This window comes from Sinocyclocheilus rhinocerous, unplaced genomic scaffold (assembly GCF_001515625.1).
Source record: "Sinocyclocheilus rhinocerous isolate Xijiao unplaced genomic scaffold, SAMN03320098_v1.1 scaffold1295, whole genome shotgun sequence".
NCBI lineage: Eukaryota > Metazoa > Chordata > Actinopteri > Cypriniformes > Cyprinidae > Sinocyclocheilus > Sinocyclocheilus rhinocerous.
In genome coordinates this window covers 284,214-304,450 of record NW_015660499.1, presented here as the reverse complement: position 1 = coordinate 304,450, position 20,237 = coordinate 284,214, and the positions used below count along the sequence as shown (strand labels likewise).

General features: G+C 36.0%; 2 protein-coding genes across 2 annotated transcripts in view; one reads left to right on the top strand and one right to left on the bottom strand.

Moving 5' to 3' along the window:
- LOC107725168 (A disintegrin and metalloproteinase with thrombospondin motifs 12-like) overlaps positions 1–5,249 on the bottom strand; it is a 39,414-nt gene extending 34,165 nt beyond the window's left edge. The window contains exons 1-2 of the mRNA XM_016534341.1: positions 4,962–5,249; positions 3,784–4,142 (exon numbers count right to left, since the gene is read on the bottom strand). Of these exons, the coding sequence (XP_016389827.1) occupies positions 3,784–4,142; positions 4,962–5,073 (471 nt within the window). The 5' untranslated portion in view covers positions 5,074–5,249. The remainder of the gene's footprint in view (positions 1–3,783; positions 4,143–4,961) is intronic.
- A 3,048-nt stretch (positions 5,250–8,297) lies between these two features.
- agpat9l (1-acylglycerol-3-phosphate O-acyltransferase 9, like) lies at positions 8,298–19,973 on the top strand. Its single transcript, XM_016534278.1, has 13 exons — positions 8,298–8,445; positions 8,986–9,171; positions 10,173–10,239; positions 14,103–14,397; positions 15,048–15,122; positions 15,953–16,042; positions 16,138–16,231; positions 16,805–16,920; positions 17,926–17,981; positions 18,111–18,196; positions 19,219–19,347; positions 19,450–19,529; positions 19,828–19,973. Exons 2-13 carry the CDS (start codon positions 9,028–9,030, stop codon positions 19,925–19,927), a joined length of 1,332 nt encoding a protein of 443 aa, XP_016389764.1. The 5' UTR covers positions 8,298–8,445; positions 8,986–9,027; the 3' UTR covers positions 19,928–19,973.
- Positions 19,974–20,237: the final 264 nt, after the last annotated feature.

Here is a 20,237-nt window from a genome sequence, read left to right as displayed (position 1 = left end):
GAACTGCTAAATACAGAAGTCATGTGTGTTGCTGGACTTCCAGAGTTCCTGCCGGTTTTGGTAAGACTTCAAACAGGATATATAGGACTTCCATCTCATGTAAAGGGCTTCGAACTACAGTATAGCACTTCAAAACCAGCCGTACATCCTCTGGAGGGCAGGAAGAATGTATATGGATCTAATGACTAATGCAGAGCGGGTCAGCGACGGGTAGTTTTATTTATCTGGTTTAAAACAAAAGTTGAACAGGAATTGAGTGAACAGAGTTCAGTGCTAATGAGTTTTTCACAAGGACCATAAACCAAACAGTAAGCAATCCTAAAGTTCAGTTTATTGTGCAATGAAATGCACCACATAACTAAAATACTTTCTCCCATAGTTTAATGTGCATGTAGAGATGACCATAATAAACACAATGGCTCTGTACTGCTGTCAAGATAACGCACTGTTTAAAAGTTTGGAGTCAGTAAGATTTTTTGTTGTTGAAAGAAATCAATACTTTTATTCAGAAAGGATGCATTAAATGGATCAAAAGAGACAGTAAGGACATATAATTTTACAAAAGATTTTATTTTGATTAAATGCTGTTCTTTTGAACTTTCTATTCATCAAAGTATCGTGAAAATGTACTGTATCAGTTTCCACAAAAATATTAAGCAGCACAGCTGTTTTCAACATTGATAATACTGTTTCTTGAGCAGCAAATCAGCATATTAGAATGATTTCTGAAGGATCATGTGACACTGAAGACTGGAGTAAATGATGCTGAAAATTCAGCTTTGCATCACAGGTATAAATTACATTTTAAATTTTATTCGAATAGAAAATGTTATTTTAAATTGTAATAATATTTCACAATATTACTGTTTTTACTGCATTTTTGATCAAATATATGCAGCCTTGGTGAGCATACTTCTTTCAAAAACATTATAAAAAATCTTACCGACCCCAAACTTTTGAACAGTAGTGTTTGGTTTGTTCAAGCATTTTGAAATGTTAACTTTCGGCTTAACCGATGGTGTGTGAGTTTGGGGCGGAACAACCCTGATTAGACAAAAATAGAAGATGGGAAAAGCATTTAACACAATCAACATTTTTGCAAAATAGTGGTGATCACTATAAATTCTCCTTGTATGGAAAAATAGGAGTAAAACTGAAAAAAATTCAAGCATATGATGACAGAAGTTTTATTTTTGGGTAAACTATTCCTTTCAAAACTACAGGAAATGTTCCACAAGCTCTGCAGAGTGTATCTTTTGGCCACTGCTCCACCACTAAATGGGAAAAAGCCTTACTAAACTAAAAAAACCTTAGCACATTCGTGCAGTGCATAAATGTGCTAGGCTAATCAGTTGAACCTCATTACATTTTCGTTTAGTCACACACATGGCAAAGAATCCTGACTTTGTCCACTATAAAAGCAAAAGCACCTGGCATCATCTCGAAATCCTGCACAACAATATTACAGAAGACTATCTGTCTGTTATTTTCTGCTTCTCCCATACATTAAACACCTGAGTCTCTGAGGAGCGAATACATAAAAGTTAATGGAATGTGAGTGTAATAGCACCAGAGACTGAAAGCAAATGTTTGTAAGGAAAGATAACATGAGAACGGAATGTAACGCTGTTGATTGACATGAACACGACCTTGCAGGAGGAGCATGCATGCTCAGGCAATGACTGACAGACAGAAAGAACATTTAGTGCAGGTACTGCATGCATACTTTTGCAAATTATGCATGCGCCTAATAAATCAAAGCTCATTTTAAAGTCCAAAACTCTTTCCTGTGCTTTCACCAACAACCGATTCATTCTGCCTATCCTCTTTTCCCCCTTTGCAACTTTTTGTTCAATTGCCAAGTTAGAATGAGTCATGTTATGTGCTGACACACTGACCTGGTTACAGTTCTTCTCAAGTTCCCCGCATTTTATGAGCATCCACTCTGAATAACAGGCTACTATTGGATCTCATTACATGGCTCTCTATTCTGATTGGTGGATTCGTGGCTTTCTGCAGTTAAATATTGTTGTATAATAATGTTAAATAGAATAATTGATTGTTTTCCCACACAACTCATTTCCAGCTCTCTTTATTTCTGGATTATAAAATCATTTGAACTCAGATCAATATTTCATGTTCATTTATATGTTTATTTGGTAGGTAGCCATGTAATAAGTGGGATAATTTAAAGGGGTCATATGATGTTACTAAAAAGAACATTATTTTGTGTATTTGGTGTAATGAAATGTTTAAGGTTCAAAAAACACATTATTTTCCACATACTGTACATTATTGTTTCTCTGTGGTTGACTCTTAACTTTTATAAAGAATATCTCTTTGGATTTGAGACTTTAGTCTTTGCAACTTTACAGATCTTCTTTATGCACCAAGAGCTTGTAACACTCCAAAGAGAAAGGAAACATTTAAATCGCATCATATGACCCCTTTAATGTCAGATGGTCATTATCGGGAAAATATAAACTCTTTCAGATCTACTCTGCGGACACAGGATACAGTCAGCCCACACACGTTTCATTGTAGAGTCACTCTGAGGGCCAAACACTTCTTTTTGCAAACAAAACAGGGGCCAAAGAGTTAAGAGTCTAACAGGCCAGTCGATGTCGCTCCAGACAGGCATTTGTTCAGTCTGGGACCACCAGGTTTACGAGAGCTTATCACTAGAAGTGTTATTATCTTTAACGAATAAACTATCTGTTACTGAAATGAAGCTGAAATAAAACAAAATGTAAATATTAGATGAAAAGCTTAAGCTTAAAAATGTAAATGAAATATATTCTTTTTTTAACTGTTGTTGAAGTACTAAAAAAACTAACATTAAAATAAAATTAAATCAAAGCTACATACAAATATTTAAAAATAATATTTATATATTTAATAATAATGATTATATATCATATTTAATAATAATAATAATATATTTAAAATGTTAATTACTAAAACATAAACTAAAACGAAACTGAAGACTGAAAATATAATAATAAAAGCTAGTTCAAAATATAAACTAATATAATAGTATATAAATAACATTGTTTAATAGGGGCTTCTCAAAGAAAGACATTTAGATCAATTTAAAACCTATGAAATGTGATGCATTTCAGAGTAAAACAGATTTCAACATTAATGATATTAATCAATGTTATGTTTACATTATGTCAATATTAACCAATAGATGATATCGGATAAAAAAAAAATTTTTCAGAGAAAAAGATTGTTTTCTTTAATGTACACTGACGAATCGTTCAGAATTAAATCAGGAACATGCATTAAGAAAGTAAATAAGGTCAATTTTGAGTGCTGATATTGGCTGAATAGTTCACCCCAAAATGAAAATGTACTCACCCTCAGGCCATCTAAGATGTAAAGAGTTTGTTTCTTTTTCAGAACAGATTTGTGGAAATTTAGCATTACATCACTTGCTCATCAATGGCTCCTCTGCAGTGAATGGGTGCCGTCAGAATGAGAGCTGATAAAAACATCACAATAATCCACAAGTAATCCACACCACTCCAGTACAATGATTAATGTATTGTGAAGTGAAAAGCTGAGTGTTTGTAAAAATAAATCTGTTCCGATGAAGAAACAAACTCATCTACATCTTGACTGGCCTGAGGGTGAGCACATTTCTATTTTTGGATGAATTATTCCTTTAACAGCCAATGACAGCATCGGCACTAATGCAAATACAGTAAGTGAATTCACACCAGAAATCAATTACCTGATACGTAAAAGAACTGACAGATTAAATCAGATATTTCTCACCAGTCCTTCACAGGTGCTGATGGCGGCGGTTCCCTGCACGTAACCATCAGTTACTGTGCCAATAAGGTGGCAGGCGCCGCTCCCAAATGTTTGTGACTGCTTTTCTGTTAAACTCCCATTGTGTTTCTCCAACACATATTCATTGGTGAGCAGATTGTCATTGGTGGTTAGACTGAGAGTGAAGTCCTGACCTTTGTAGTTGAGTTTGTAATACACTCGCCTCTCTTCTGAATTCAGGTCCCTCTTATGTCGCCTGTCAGAGAAGTGATGTGATAAAGAGTATGAGATGAAATTCCCATCTCCGTCCACTTTTTCAGGATGATCCACATAAAACTCAGAGTGCTGCTTGATGAAGAGCTCTAGAAATGAAAATAAGACAATTCTCCTTTGAAAACAACTATCTTTTTGGAGCAACACATCTTCTGGGGTGAATCTCACAAAATAAATAAATAAATATTGTCATATTTCACCCTAAATTCTTATATTTTACCTATATTATTTACCTATGTTCTCATTTAATTAAGGCTGTAAGAACAAACTTTTTGTTGTTTATTATATGTATACACACACATAATTTAAAAAAAGTATTAAAATGTATATATATATATATATATATAATTTAAAATATTTATTAAAAATTATATATATTTCATATATATTTTCACAATATTTGAGATTGAAATTGTGCTTACATGCCTTGAAAATATAGCAAAAAAAAAAAAAACTTTCAAATTTTGTATTTACAAATGTTCCTTTTCTTTTGATATGGTAAAATATAACCCAGGCGTTCATTTATCAAGTCATTTTAACCATTCAGAGAGCGGTGTTACATATAAACCACCACGAATGATTGCCTTTGATCCTTAAACATAATTATATATCACGGTCCTCTTCATGTCAGATAACATAAAACAGTCAAAATGACTGATGAATGTATTTTGATGCACCAAATAAACCTTGTATTACAATGAACAGCTGTGTAAGTCTCCCAAAAAGCATGGTATACAAGATTGAGTGTGATTATACTGAAGTAAAAAAAAGACTTTGTCCTTGAAACTGAACCATTCACGCATTAAAGGGTTAAATGTGCTTTTACAGAATGAGATTGCATGAAGTTCAGAATGTTGTAAATAAGATATGAACGCAAGTGTATGATTCTTATGCATGGAAACACGAACCTTGTTCTGTGTCTGGAAAGAGGTAGTCCGGTTCAGAGCTCTTGACGTGGCTCGCAGCCAGAAAGAAAACACAATTGAACCGCAAAATCGCAACGCTGGCCCGGCTTGGCATGTTTCTGCAACGCAAAATTAACGGAGTAAATAAACGCTCTGCGGCACTGCGCCGAAGAACTGGTTAAAGTCAGTCCTGAGGGGAGCTTCTGGTGAAAGCAGGAGACATCTGGGCTCAGAGAGACGGAGAAAGAAAGTGAGCGGAGAATGAAGGAATATGATGTGGAGTGGGAGGAGAGATTCTGACTGACTTAGTGACTGTCCTCCTGTTTCCACGCGCAGGAGGAGAGGAGATCAACACGAGTGGCACTTTGCACAAACAGGGCACAAAATGGCCTGAAAGTCTTTCTTTAATTGTTTTTCAAAATAGACCGTAAAAGCTGCTTATCCTTCAGAAAATGTTGATGCAACCCAGAATTTGGGACGTGTTAAGTACGGGATAATGTGCCGGTCAAGGAGTTTATTTCGCGATAATTACCTGCTGACTTTACACAATCACGCTTACTGGGCTGCTGTAGGCTACTCACCAAATAAATAAATGCGTCAGTATAAAACCAAATAATGATCTTTAAAAAAGCATCATATGACCCCTTTAATTGGAACCACCTTCTTTATTGTAACTGGTTTCGAAATTCCAGTGGTTCGTCGCTAGGATAATTTGTCGATATTTTAATGACACATAGACCTAATAAAAAATAATTGTAGTCAGGTATCTCTTATTGCCTGATAACAAGCTAATCAATAAATAATACAAAACAAGCCAGAAAAAATAATGAAATATATATATACATTTACATATTCATATTTAATGGTATTACATGATTTGTTAATTGCATTTAATAGATTATCTTTCAATAAAATATTTGTAATTGATTTGTAAAAGATGTTTTAATGCATTTTTGGCCTGGGTTTTTGTTGCATGACACCATTCTGACCAGCAGGCGTCACCAGCGTGTGGCGTTTCGAGCGCTTCGAGAAAGTGAATGATTTTGTGAAGCAGTGTAACTTAATTGATTCAAAACTTTTCAGCTTCTTACTGTTATTTGCTCCCATCACCAGTGACACACGTTTTTATTAAGTTGAACTTCTTTTAACTTGATGATAGAATCCCGTTTTACGCACGAGGCACGAGTGCAAAAGTCAAATAAGTCGGGTCTATCGTGTGTTGTATTGGAAAAACAATAGAAACGCTTCAAATGATTGCAAAAAGACGTTTTGTATAAACAGTCACGTACAATGTAAAAATCTTTAACAATATTAAAACTGAAGTTCTCTGGGGACGTTTTACTAAAAATGATGTTTGTATAAAACCATAGACTGTATAAAAACATGGACGTAGTGTCCGTGACGTCACCTGTAGATTTCCGAAGAGCGTTTTTGAAGCTCAAAAGTGGGCGGAGGCGGCCGTCGCCATCTTGGCAGCGCGTCACCGCGCGTCACTCCCGGATAATCGAAAATGGGCAAAGAGGCGGTAGCAGGTTGCTGAAGCCACGCCCACCTAACTCGACGGTGGTGAAAGCAGCGACAATCCACCTGTCACTCAAGTGACCACGCACTTAATTATGCAGAACTTTAAGGCTTAATATAATTTAAACGGATGAGTTATAAAAAAATTCACCCCCCTCACAGTTGTCATGAAGGGCAAAATTAGCTATATAAACCAAAATCATTTTTTGAACCAGGCTGTAAACATGTTTTTTTCTGCTGTAAAGTTGGGCATTTTAACATGGGGAGTGTATGGGATTGACTCCCTTTTGCAGCCAGCCTCTAGCGGCCAGTTGATGAATTACAGTTTAAGTCACTTCCTTGTTGGCTTCACGAGAGAGAGCGGGAGGTTGCCGCTTGTATAAAACAAAAGAGCGCCCAAGCTATACATACTACGGTGGCCGAGAATGAAAAGGGAGGGAAAAAAAGTTCGGCAAAAGATGGGATCGAACCCAGGTCGATCGCGTCAAAAAGCCAATGATACACGCTTATCCATCTGCGCCACTGGAGCTGATGATTTACATCTACTTTTAACTAAATGTAAATAGACACCCCGTATTTTTTATTCCAGAGTAAGGGCAATTCATACAATACATTTAAACTGAGCTACTTTAATACCATCGCCGAACTTTCTACCACGACTCTGCTGTTCTTCGGCTGGTTCTTCCCTGTATACGTTGATTGACAGATGTCTTGTCCAGTCAGCGGTGAGTAATCCCAAACCAATGGCGCCGTCTCAAACTATACCTACCTCTTCCGGTTTGTCTGATTTGTCGTTGTGTTTTCTGACTTGTTATTTTGTTTTCGAATTTGTCATTGTGTTTTATGACCTGTTATAATATTTTCTGAATTGTTGTTGTGCTTTCTGAATTGTTATTTTGTTTTTTAGACTTGCATTTGCGTTTGTAATTTGTTATTTTGTTTTCAGAATTGTGATTTGCTCTGCACTTCTCGTCCACCGTAACATACACCTCGTTGTCATTGATAAGTATAAGGAAATATCCGATCGCTGGATGGCGCTATTGACCAATTAATCTAGTATTCCAAAGGACCGTGTGACAATAGTTTAAAACCCCACTGATTATAGCAATGAATTGTAATGTTTGATAATACTGTGTTATGACGTTATGAGATATCCTAATGCAAACCCACTTTATCCGGTTTTAAACCACACCTTTTTACCAGAACAAAGCTATTTGGTACTAGTTCATGTGTCTGGTCTTGATATGGTTATGTAATTAAAGACTTCCTAATTTTAGAGAAGATTTCATATCCATATGGACAACACATGCTCTCACACACAGGTTACAAAGCCAAAATTGCTCTGTTGTTGCATGAGATTTAATTTCTGATCAAGAACACTAAAATATTTACCTTTATATAGGCTACCCTTTAATTTTTTTTTAATTCTTCGTTAAATGCTGTGAAAAACTGGGAGGGGGGCATTTTTTGAATTTTTTTGGCATATATTTAACCAACCAAGTAGACAGAAGTGTGTCATGTTAAACTTCAAGTAAAACTAGTTTAAACAAGTCTAATTCTTGGATAATTATTATGCATGCAGTTTTATGACTTTGTAGGCTTTGTAAGTTTAGGATTGAAAACATTATTTAAACAGAAATTAAAGTACATTTCTGGCATTCTGAAAAACAGAAGTTTGGTTACTTAAAATTGTAGACTAGAGACAGATCAAATCACAATTTCTCCTCACGATGGCGCAGTTTTTTATTGTTGCTGTTGAACTTTGTTCTACATTTTACAGGTCTAGGATGTCTTCCAGCATTGCTATTTCCCAATCACTCTGAGTAAAGGCTGCAGAAGTTCCTTAAACTGACTTTTAAACACCTTAAGTTCCAGTCTCCATCATGTTAAGGGTCAGAGGAGTATGACAGCGAGGAACATTCTCTGCTTTCTGTCCTGTAGAGCTGCTGGCATTTCATGAAACCAGGTGAGTTCGAGCTTAATTCACTGAGAAAACAAAAGCTAGTTTTTATTTGGCTGATTTGTTTGTGTCATTTATTGCTGCATGGCTTAAACTCCATGTTGTAGTCTCGACTGATAGAAGGTTTAAAGTGAAATACAGGTTAAGAGTTTCTGGTGTGGATCACATCATCAAAAGTCAAATGTGTTTTTGTTCCAGTCAAGTTTTATTATTATTGTAAGTGTCTTACACTCTTAAAAATAAAGGTGCTTCAAACGGTTCTTCAAGCGATGCCATAGAAGAACCATTTTTGGTTCCACAAAGAACCATTCAGTCAAAGGTTCTTTAAAGAACCATCTCTTTCTTACCTTTTTGTAATCTGAAGAACCTTCTTTCGCCACAAAGAACCTTTTGTGAAACAGAAAGGTTCTTCAGATGTTAAAGGTTATTTATGGAACCATTTAGACAAAAAGGTTCTTCTATGGCATCGTGAAGCACCTTTATTTTTAAGAGTGTATAATAAATAAATATTTCTGTTTAAAGGTTATTATATTCATTTTCCCCCAGTCGTGTAGTGTACGCAGTGGAAGTGGTCTGGTCCGTGTGGTTATGGAGGGGTTTTGGGCTGTGTTTTCCCCTGTGCTGAGGGTCTGGTTTACCAGTTTGGTGGTCCTGATCATGCTGCCTGCCATGTTTGGGATCTCGCTTGGCATCACTGAGACCTACATGAAGATCCTTATCAAAACCTTAGAGGTAGGTGAGATGGTAAAAATTGTTAATTGAAATAAAAAATGTATAGTATAAGAAAAACTTTAAAATTAGAGATAAAAATCAGTTGCCTTAGTAAATAACTGAAATACGTAAGTTGACATACTAAATTACAAATAACTAAAACTGAATTTTTTAGTTTAGAAAAACTGAAACTATTTAGAAATATAAAAAACAAACTAATAAAAATGGCAAAAGCACAACAAAAAAATTAACTAAAATAAAATATTAAATATAAAATGTTAATCAAACTATGAAGTATATAAATAATAATATTTACATATTTACGGGCATAAAATTAAAGGATATATTATGACTATGACCTTTTTTGCATCAAGTTTTATCAAAATGCTGTAACTTTCTGTGCTATAGGATAATATTAACCAATAGACAAATAGCTATTTCACATTTTGTCTTGCTCCATTCTACTTTTTAAAACCCAGTTGTCTTCCTATCAGCTCCTAAAAGATAAAATCAAGTCATGCCCTACTTTTTTTTTTCATTACAGAAGTAAAATGGGTTACAAAGCCATTTAGTTCACTTTGGCTTCCCACTGTTTTTAATCACTCTGTAGCTGCAAATAGTAGACCTGTAGTAATAAATTTGTGAAAGCACAAATACTTCATGTAGTCTCTCAGTTGATATGAGCTCATAAAAACTGCATATATATTAATTACACATGATTTAGACATGATATGTTTTAAAAAGCTTTAAGAAGTACAGCATGACACTCCAGAACACTACTTGACATGCTAAGTCTCCCAGGACTCTAAGCTATTGCACACTGTCACCAAGGGGAAATGAAACAGTTTTGTTGACCAATGAACACTGTGGCATAATCAGATGGTATATATTTCTCAAACTGAAATGTGCTGTGTCATCACATTGTTAAGTGCCCTTTGGTCTTAATTGTGATTGATTATGCAAGTTCAGGAACAAATGGAATCATACAGTATATATTAAGATTTTGCCTGGTGTTTTTGCAGTGGGCAACACACAGAATCCAAAGGGCAAGTAGAGCAGAGGAGATACTGAAACATTCCGCATCAAATGGTGAGTTTATACAGCTACAGTCACAAACACATCTGGATCCAGGTGTTTTAAAACCAAATAAAATAAAATAGGATTTATACCCCCTCCCCCCTCAAATCTAAATTCTGTCACCTTGTCTCTTATGCTCACCAAGGCTGCATTTATTTGATTCAAATTACAGTAAAAATTGTGAAAAATTATTACAGTTTAAAATAAATGTTTTCTATCATAATGTATTTTAAAATGTAATTAATTTTTGTGATGCAATGCTGAATTTTCAGCATCATTACTCCAGTCTTCGGTGTCACATGATCCTTCAGAAATCATTGTAATTTGCTGATTTGCTGCTCATAAAACATTTCTTATTATTAGCCATATTGAAATCAGTTTAGCTTTATATTTGAATCAATTTAATGCATCCCTGATGAATACAAGTATTAATTTCTTTAAAAATAAAAATGAATGACCCCAAACGTTTAAATGGTAGTGTATACCGTTTTTCGTTTCCATGCTGCTCTGTTCCAATCTCCAACAAGTACAAAAAAACACCATAAATCACCATGAAAGTGGTACATATACCTTGTTCGCTTTATATTAAGTCATTTGAAGTCATTTGATAACTTTGTGTGAGGAAGTCTGAATTTTAAATCATTATTGACAATATCAAACTTCATTTGATATCATTTTTTAAGCTGAATGCAAATGAGATTGCAGATCTTTGACATGTGGAAGATTATCAGTGAATAATGTCTTAAACCTCAGTCTGTTCCTCACTGTTTAAAGGGGTCATAGGATGCTACATGCACTTTTACAAGTTGTTTGAACTGAAATGTGTGTTGGCAGTGTGTACACAACCACCCTATAATGATAAAAATCCACCCAGTGTTTTTTTTTTTATCTGGTTAAATGTTTTCCCCTTTCTCAAATCGAGCCGATCTCAGATGCCTGTCTGTGTGACATCACAAAAACAGGCCCCTCCCACGGTAATTGATTGACAGTAGCGTTTCAGCACAGACTGGACTTGCGTCTTACCTTAGACCCGCCTGAGTGAGCTGTCATCAGTCCGCCATTGTTTCACCGCCGGAGCAGATGTAGACAAGAATGACTCCTGAGCGATTGAGGTGTTCTGTTGTTGGATGTAATATGAACAGCACTCGTCATTTACTCCCGACGTCTGAGCCACTGAAGACGCAGGTGGATTACATTGTTTCTGAAGGGAATGTGCCCCCGATCTACATAAATGCGTCTATGTTCGCGCGAATCATTTTATGATCCAGCCTCATCTACAGAAGAAGTGAGTATAAGGTTTTGTAATGAATCTTTGCAAATCGCCTTTCCTAATAATGTGCTAATTAGCAAGTTTCACGATGAATGCGGCTGAAGTAAACGGTCTCTCTGAGAGCAGCTCGGAAGAGAGGGGCGGGGTCAGCAGAGCTCATTAACATTTAGTTCATTAACATTTAAAGGAAAATGCTACAAAAACGGCCTGATTTGAAAAGATGTTTTTTCAAAAAAGGTGTTTTTTACACTACCATTGAGAAATTTTAACCAAACTATGTTACAGACTTTTCATTAAGACCCTAAAGAATCATATCAACTTGTGGAAAATGGGCATCCGATGACCCCTTTAAAGTCCGTGTAAAGAGAATTCTGAGGATTGTTTCTAAACACATTATAAATGTTAGAAATGTAAAATACATTACAAAGACTCTGAAGTATGTAGTACTGAATTGTGGAGTTAAACCGTTAAACAGTTTTTCACCAATTCGGTGTTCAAGATTTTTTGGGCGGGGCTAAAACGGTGGCTCAATGACGCAATGGAGCCACCGAGCATGGCCCCTCCCCTAACACTGTAAGAGGTGTGTTCGACTTGAAGCAGCACTGCGCAGATCGATCCGTGTGTGACATCAAAGTACAGAGCTAATAGAGAGCAAACGGCTCCTCATGCTTTCGAATCGCTCTCGTGCCATACACTGATTCTTCTGCACAGTCCTGCTTCAAGTCGAACACACCTAATAACTACAGCGCAGTGGTTTGCCCGCTCAATCGCAAGTTACTGCCGTCCGTTACTATAGCCTAGAGCAGGGGTGCCCAAACTCAGTCCTGGAGGGCCAGTGTCCTGCAGAGTTTAGATCCAACTTACCTCAACACACCTGCCGCAAAGTTTCTAGTATGTCTAGTAAGAGCTTGATTAGCTGTTTCAGGTGTGTTAATTGGGGTTGGAGCTAAACTCTGGGCCCTCCAGATCGCAAGTTACTGCCGTTCGTTAGGCTAGAGGTTGCTAGCTAGCTATGCCTTTGTCACGTAAATGCATAATACCTGGTTGCAATAATTTACAAAACAGCTCGGTTTCCTCATTTAAATAAGCTGCAGAGGAAGACAGTTGAGAGAGAGACGGCAGCTTTTCTGTGAGTGGGCGTGGTTTCAGCGCCGCCAGCGGACACGCCCCCAGCGTCTGAGAGCAGAGAATACTGCTTATTTTTTCAAGATTTTGATAGCTTATTTTATTCACTTGGCGGTTTTTTTAGCATTCAAATTTGGCTGGGTGGTTAATAACACATTTTTCTGTGATGTGATAAACTCAGAACACACATCTGTCTGCACAGTGTGCGTGAATGCGCTGATGACGTATCCTGTCTGCGCGAACCGGGTGCGCAGAGGTATGCTAACACATACCTTGACAGGCAGGTAGGAAAGCTTATTAAAACGCTCGGACCGAGCGTTTTGATTGGACGAACATTTCTTGGTCCTACGCCTTCCACAGAATATATAAATACAGATGAATACATTTAGACCACTTAACTTAATGATTGCTATCGGGATGTGAAGAGACTTTCAACCAGCATAACAAAAAATTTTTCTGAAGACAATCACCTATTGCACCTTTAAGGATTACTCAGGATTTCAGTTTTTGCTTTCAATGGAAAAAAGAGCTGCTGTCTTTTCTATTTCTTTCCTCATGTTCTTGTAAAAGTCAACAGCATTTTTAGTTTTGCTGCACGATGGCTGTTTCCCTCTAGATATGATCAGTGATCTGACAAGACACAAGCAGTGCTCTGAGATCTCTCAGTTTATCTGGCTACTCAAGTAATCACACATTACACGATGACTACAGTTTTTCTCTCTCTCTCTCTCTCACTCGATCACAGTGGACTTTAGCCCGTCTTTATCAGTTACACCCTGCATTAGATTTATAAACGCTCTTTATCAATACCTCACTGATCTTCACTGATTAATCAACATCTTAGCTGATGAAAGCGTTACTGATTATACCCAGTTATAAAGTGTGTCTTGTTTGAATGTGTTTCTTAAGATGGCACAGAATGGACACTGTAAACTTTGTGCTTGCATCATATTAAAGCAATAGTTCACCCAAAAATTAAGTCTGTCATCATTTACTAATGTTTACATTATACTGTAATGTAAGTGATTGGGCTAGACACGTTCAAGCTCAAAATACACCATTCAAATACACTGCATTACTGATTTTTAGAAATTAATACTTTTATTGAGCAAGGACACGTTAAATTGCTCAAAAGTGACAATGAAGACATTGTTGCAAAAGATTACTATTTTGAATCAATGTTGCTCTTTTCAACTTTCTATTCATCCAAGAATACTATAAAACGTTTGAGTGATTTCTAAAGGATCATGTGACACTGAAGACTGGAGAAATGATGCTGAAAATTCAGCTTTGTATCACTGGAATAGATCACATTTGAAAATATATTCAACTAGAAAACAGTTCTTTTAAATTGTAATAATATTTCACAATGTTACAGAATTTTAAAAAAGCAAATAAATGCAGCTTTGGTGAGCATAAGAGACTTTCATTATTTCATTATTGATAATAATTAACCAGCACTTTTGTCTGTGTTATTCAGGTTTAATTCAGCGGGATAATTCGTCTTTGGAGCAGGAGATCGAGGAGTTGCGTCGGAACAGGCCAAAGTCAGCCGAGCGTGGAGACTTCACTCTGAGCGACGTCCTGTACTTCACCAGGAAAGGCATTGAGAGCATTGTGGAAGACGATGTCACGCAGAGATTCACCTCAGAGGAGCTGGTGTCCTGGAACCTCCTCACCCGATCCAACAACAACTTCCAGTACATCTCTCTCAGGCTCACTGTACTGTGGGGAGTTGGCGTGGTCGTGAGATACTGCATACTGCTTCCTCTACGGTAGAGTACTATTTCATTCATACTTTATAGCTGGTAAACTACTGTTCAAATGTTTGGGGTCTTTTTTTTTTAGGATATTAATACTTTATTTCAACAAGAATGCATTAAATTGATCAAAAGTGACAGTAAAAAAATTGTGTTAAGTTGTTATTTCTATTTTGAATAAATGCTGTGCTTTTGAACTTTTTAAAAATCAAAGAATCCTGCATCACGGTTTCCACAAAAATCTTAAGCGTCACAACTGTTTTCAACATTGACAATAATAAGAAATGTTTTTTGAGCGGCAAATCGGCATTTTAGAATGAAGGATCATGTGACACTGAAGACTGGAGTAATGATGCTGAAAATTCAGCTTTACATCACAAGAATAAATTACATTTTACAATATATTCAAATAGAGTACAGTTATTTTAAATTCTAATAATATTTAGCAAAATGACTGTTTTTACTGTATTTTTGATCAAATAAATGCAGCCTTGGTGAGCAGAAGAGACTTCTTTCAAAAACATTTGAGCGGTACTTAAGTATATTGGTGAGATTCAGTGCTTTGTTCTTTTCTTGGCAGTATATTGTAAGTCAGTCTGAAAACAGAAAAAGTGTCGTAATGTTTTTCACTGAAAATCATGCACCTGTCCTTCTGTTATCTGTAGGATTACACTTACAGCTATAGGGCTGAGCTGGTTGGTGATTGGCACAACGATGGTGGGTTTCCTCCCCAATTTCAGGTAATGCTTTAGTGCTGTTATCAGCTTTACAAATGCAAGAATAATTCATAATTGACAATTCCAGTTGTTCTCTGTTGGTCATAAGCCTAAGTACCATTGGTACCATTGGCTTACTATGCAGCAGTTCTGGTAGTGCTTATTAATCATCACCATAGTCTTTGTTAACTCGTTATGTATGGGATGTACAGTATGTTATGAAATATTCTGATGGCAATGTTTTTGTACTCAACCTGAGGCATCTATGTCACTTTTTAATTGTATGTTAAGTACAGTAAATTCAGTTTTCAAGACTTCACATTTTCACTAGCATAATATAGGCAGTACTATTTTAGTGTATATATGCACAGTATATACACACATTTTAATTTTTAGTTTCATTTAGTTTTTCTTTAAGTTTTAGTAATTTTGTCATGTGTTTTTTTATATTTCTATTTTTAAATATTTCTATTCAGGTTGCATTTAAGTTTTAATTTTTTATATAATATAAAAATTTTTGTTGTTCAAATAGGTTTGTTCAAAAATATTTTTTTTACATTATTTCTTACAAACATGATGCCAGTTATAGCTAATTGCATGGTATCACAGTTTTATTCCTAGTAACAATTCAGTGTTAAGATTTACATCAAAAGAGATTTTTTTTTTTTTTGCAAAGGAAAAAGCCCTTTATTTGCAGAATAATTTTTAATCAATGCTGAATGATGAAAAATGCACTTTAACCTTTTTAACAATGGACATCTTCAGTCCATTTTTATAGTTGTTTTTGTCTGGGCGTATTCGTTAAAGTGTTGTTTAATCCTAATCACATTCATTACAATCCTCTGTTGTTTCAGAGTGAAGGGTTGGTTGAGTGACCTGGTCCACTTGATGTGCTACAGGATCTGTGCAAGAGGCCTTTCAGCTACGATTCACTATCACAACAAGTGAGTTCAGGGCTCCATTTAACAACAACCGGTCTAATCAAGTAACAATAATATGGTTTAGACTTGTACAGACACTATACTAATAGTTTATTCAGACAGAACAGGCCTAAGAGAGGAGGCATCTGTGTAGCTAATCACACTTCGCCAATTGATGTCGTTATTCTGGCTAATGACGGCTGTTATGCAATGGTGAGTGAGATAACTCTTCAGTGGAATGATTCTTAAATCTTGGTATTTGTACTCTCATACAGGGTTGTACAGGTTTCTATGCACTTTTATCTTCTCTTTTAATTGTATATTGCGCTCAGGACTGCAGTTTTACTTGATATGATTTTGAGTGAATATGACTTAAATTACAATCTGTTTTTCCCATTAAGCAATCAGATAATTTCAGAAGATTAGGAATGGCGTACATAAATCATATAGACTACTTTGATGATACTTCTTGTGCTTTTTGGAATTAAAGGGATAGTTCACCCAAAAATGAAAATTTGATGTTTATCTGCTTACCCCCAGGGCATCCAAGATGTAGGTGACTTTGTTTCTTCAGTAGAACACATATGATGATTTTTAACTTTAACCGTTGCAGTCTATCAGTCGTATAATGCATGGCAATGGTAACAAAATCTATGAGAGTAAAAAAAACATGCACAGACAAATCCAAATTAAACCCTGCGGCTCGTGACGACACATTGATGTCCTAAGACACGAAACGATCGGTTTGTGCCAGAAACCGAACAAACTTTTTTTTTTTTTAAACAGGTAGGACAGGTTCATGGTGGTTTAATGGGAGTCCTCCAGCGTGCAATGGAGAGATCTTGCCCTCATATCTGGTTTGAGAGAGCAGAGATGAGAGACCGCCACCTAGTGACACAAAGGTAAAAACAACAATAATGATGTTCTATTATTGTTAATCAAGCAGAGCACTACAAAACTATATATATATTCATGATTTTCAAACATTTTTTTTTACTTCTGTTTCATTTTACTACAGTATAAATCTGCATATATGCATGCATATATTCCTCCGCATATTTTCTTAGACAACATACCTCCCTGTTGCATGCTGGGTCATGTCTGTCTGAGTCAGCTGCTATGTGCCTCACAGCACAACAGAAACACGTTTATTTAAAACCAACACACAGTGTTCTGACATGCATTGAGGACTTTTGGAAATTACATTGCACAGACACACAAATACTTGTACATCCATAATATAAATCATGTTTCATACATAGTTACGGGAGCTGATATTACAGTTTAGTATCATTTCAAGCACAGACAATCTCTGCAATACTATATTTTGGTTAAATGTCAGTCTGTTTCTTTATGACCGTACTGGTCACATTTTAGTTTGGGGACCAGTTCTCACTATTAATTAACTATTAACTACTACTTCTGTCTCAGTAAACTCCTAATTTGCAGCTTATTTATAGTTGGTAATGTAGTTGTTAAATTTAGGTATGGGGTAGGATTAAGGGATCTAAAATATGGTCATGCAGAATAAGGCATTAATATGTGCTTTAAAGGGGTCATATGATGCGATTTAATTTTTTCCTTTCTCTTTAGAGTGTTACAAGCTCTTGGTGCATAAAGAAGATCTGTAAAGTTGCAAAGACTAAAGTCTCAAATCCAAAGAGATATTCTTTATAAAAGTTAAGAGTTAGCCACACCTACCTAAAACGGCTCGTTCGATATATATATATACAATATGAGGAAGAGATGGAAAAATTGATAAACTGCACAAATCACAACATGAAACTATATATATATATATATAGTTTCATGTTGTGATTTGTGCAGTTTATCAAGTTTTCCATCTCTTCCTAATACTGCCTTTGATTACATGCTGGTCTATTCATCTTTCTTGTTTTCCTTCCCAGGTTAAGAGATCATGTAAATGACAAAACAAAGCTGCCAATACTCATCTTCCCTGAGGGTAAGTGCATAATAACAATGAGAAACACACTGAGATACCGTTTCAGTCGTATTTCAGGTCCTGCTCTACAGCATTGTTTCTAAAGCTCAACGGTTGAAGTTTAATACTTGCACCTGGTTGCCCCTGCAGGAACTTGCATCAATAATACATCAGTAATGATGTTTAAAAAGGGAAGTTTTGAAATTGGAGGAACTATCTCAGGTCCGGCAGGAATTGTAGGTGGGGGGAGTGAATGTACAGCGCTCTCTTCCACCTTCAATACCACAACTGAGGTGCCCTTGAGCAAGGCACCGAACCCCCAACTGCTCCCCGGGCGCCGCAGCATAAATGGCTGCCCACTGCTCCGGGTGTGTGTTCACAGTGTGTGTGTGTTCACTGCTGTGTGTGTGCACTTAGGATGGGATAATTCCTAGTATGGGTCACCATACTTGGCCACATGTCACGTCACTTTCTAAATGGCACTTATTTGAATTTTTTATATTTTTTTTGTAACAGTATATGACGTGTCTTTACTGTCACTTTTAATCAGTTTATTGCATCCTTGCTGAATAAAGGTAAAAATTACTTTAAAAAATAAATTACCCAAAACGTCTGAATGGTAGTGTATTGTAGTTTCTATAAAACATATGAATTGTTTTCAACATTGATTAAATTAAGAAATGTTTTTTGAGCATCAAATCAGCATATTAGAATGATTTCTGAAGGATCATGTGACACTGAAGTGAAGACTGGAGTAATGATGCTGAAAATTCAACTTTGCATCAGGAATAAATTACATTTTAAAATATATTTGATTAAAAAAACGGTTATTTGAAATTTTAGTAATATTTCACAATATTACTGTTTTTCCTATATTTTTTATCAAATAAATGCAGCTTTGGTGAGCATAAGAGACTTATTGTCTGTCAAGAACATAAAAAAAATCTTAATTACTCCAAACTTTTGGCCAATAGTGTGTGTGTGTGTGTGTAATATTATACTATATTATATTTGTATATATATATATATATGTTATAATATATCCTTTAAATTATTTCATGTACAAAATTATTCTAAAAATATTTCCTGTAGTAACTGATTAATTTGATAATACAATTGAAAATAAATCAGTAACATACAAAGTATATTGTGTTTTGGTCCCATGTTGCAATAAACTTCATAGTGTGTGTGTGTTTGTATATTGACCTACTATGACCCTCATGCAGTGTCTGTGTGTGTGTGTGTGTGTTATATATAGTATGACCCTCAGTTTGGAGATGCTTTCTGGAACAGCAGCAAATATAGCATGGTGAGCTATCTGCTGCGGATGATGACGAGCTGGGCCATAGTCTGCAACGTCTGGTATCTGCCTCCAATGGCGCAGAAGGTGAGAGCTCAAGCTGTAAAGTGTAAAATAGCTGTAGCTTTTTGTAGCACGATGTTGATGTGATTAATTACGCCCTCACTGACTCATTTCCTGTGCACACAGGAAGGAGAGGATGCTGTGCAGTTTGCCAACAGGGTGAAATCAACCATTGCACAACAAGGAGGTTTAGTGGACTTGGACTGGTGTGTAAAAGAGTTTGTCTTTAGCTGTCTTGCAGCTACAATGATTGAATTTAAAGGGATAGTTCACCCAAAAATGAAAATTTTGTGTATGTTTTTTTGACTCTCAAAGCCGTGATTCCCATTCACTTCCATTATATGACTGACAGACTGCAACGGTTTGAGTTAAAAATCTTTGTTTGTGTTCTACTGAAGAAACAAAGTCACCTACATCTTGGATGCCCTGGGGGTAAGCGGATAAACATCAAATTTTCATTTTTGGGTGAACTATGAACTAAAGGTTTATTACTGTGTCTCACAGGGATGGGGGTCTGAAGAGGGCAAAGGTGAAGGATTCGTTTAAGGAGCAACAGCAGAAGAAGTACAGCCACATGGTGGTGGGTGATGACAGCAGTGACTGAACACAAAGATCTTCTCGTTCACCAATCACTGGAAATACGTCAACTTGTTGACAAAAGTACAGGAGGGTCTATTTATACTACTGCTGCTAAAATACATTTGAAAGATATTTATAAATGGGGGATAAATAAAAATTAATATGCATTGCAAATGTTATAGATCCCAGTTTCATATGGGCTGCCCTGCTTTTCTGTGAAGAGTTGTATTTGCCAGAATATTCATTGGGTGAAAAAGCTTTTGAGTCTGAATGATTCCAGTTTTTGAATTTAAAATGTATAAAAAGGACAAAATTATAAATGTGTGATTGGGGTA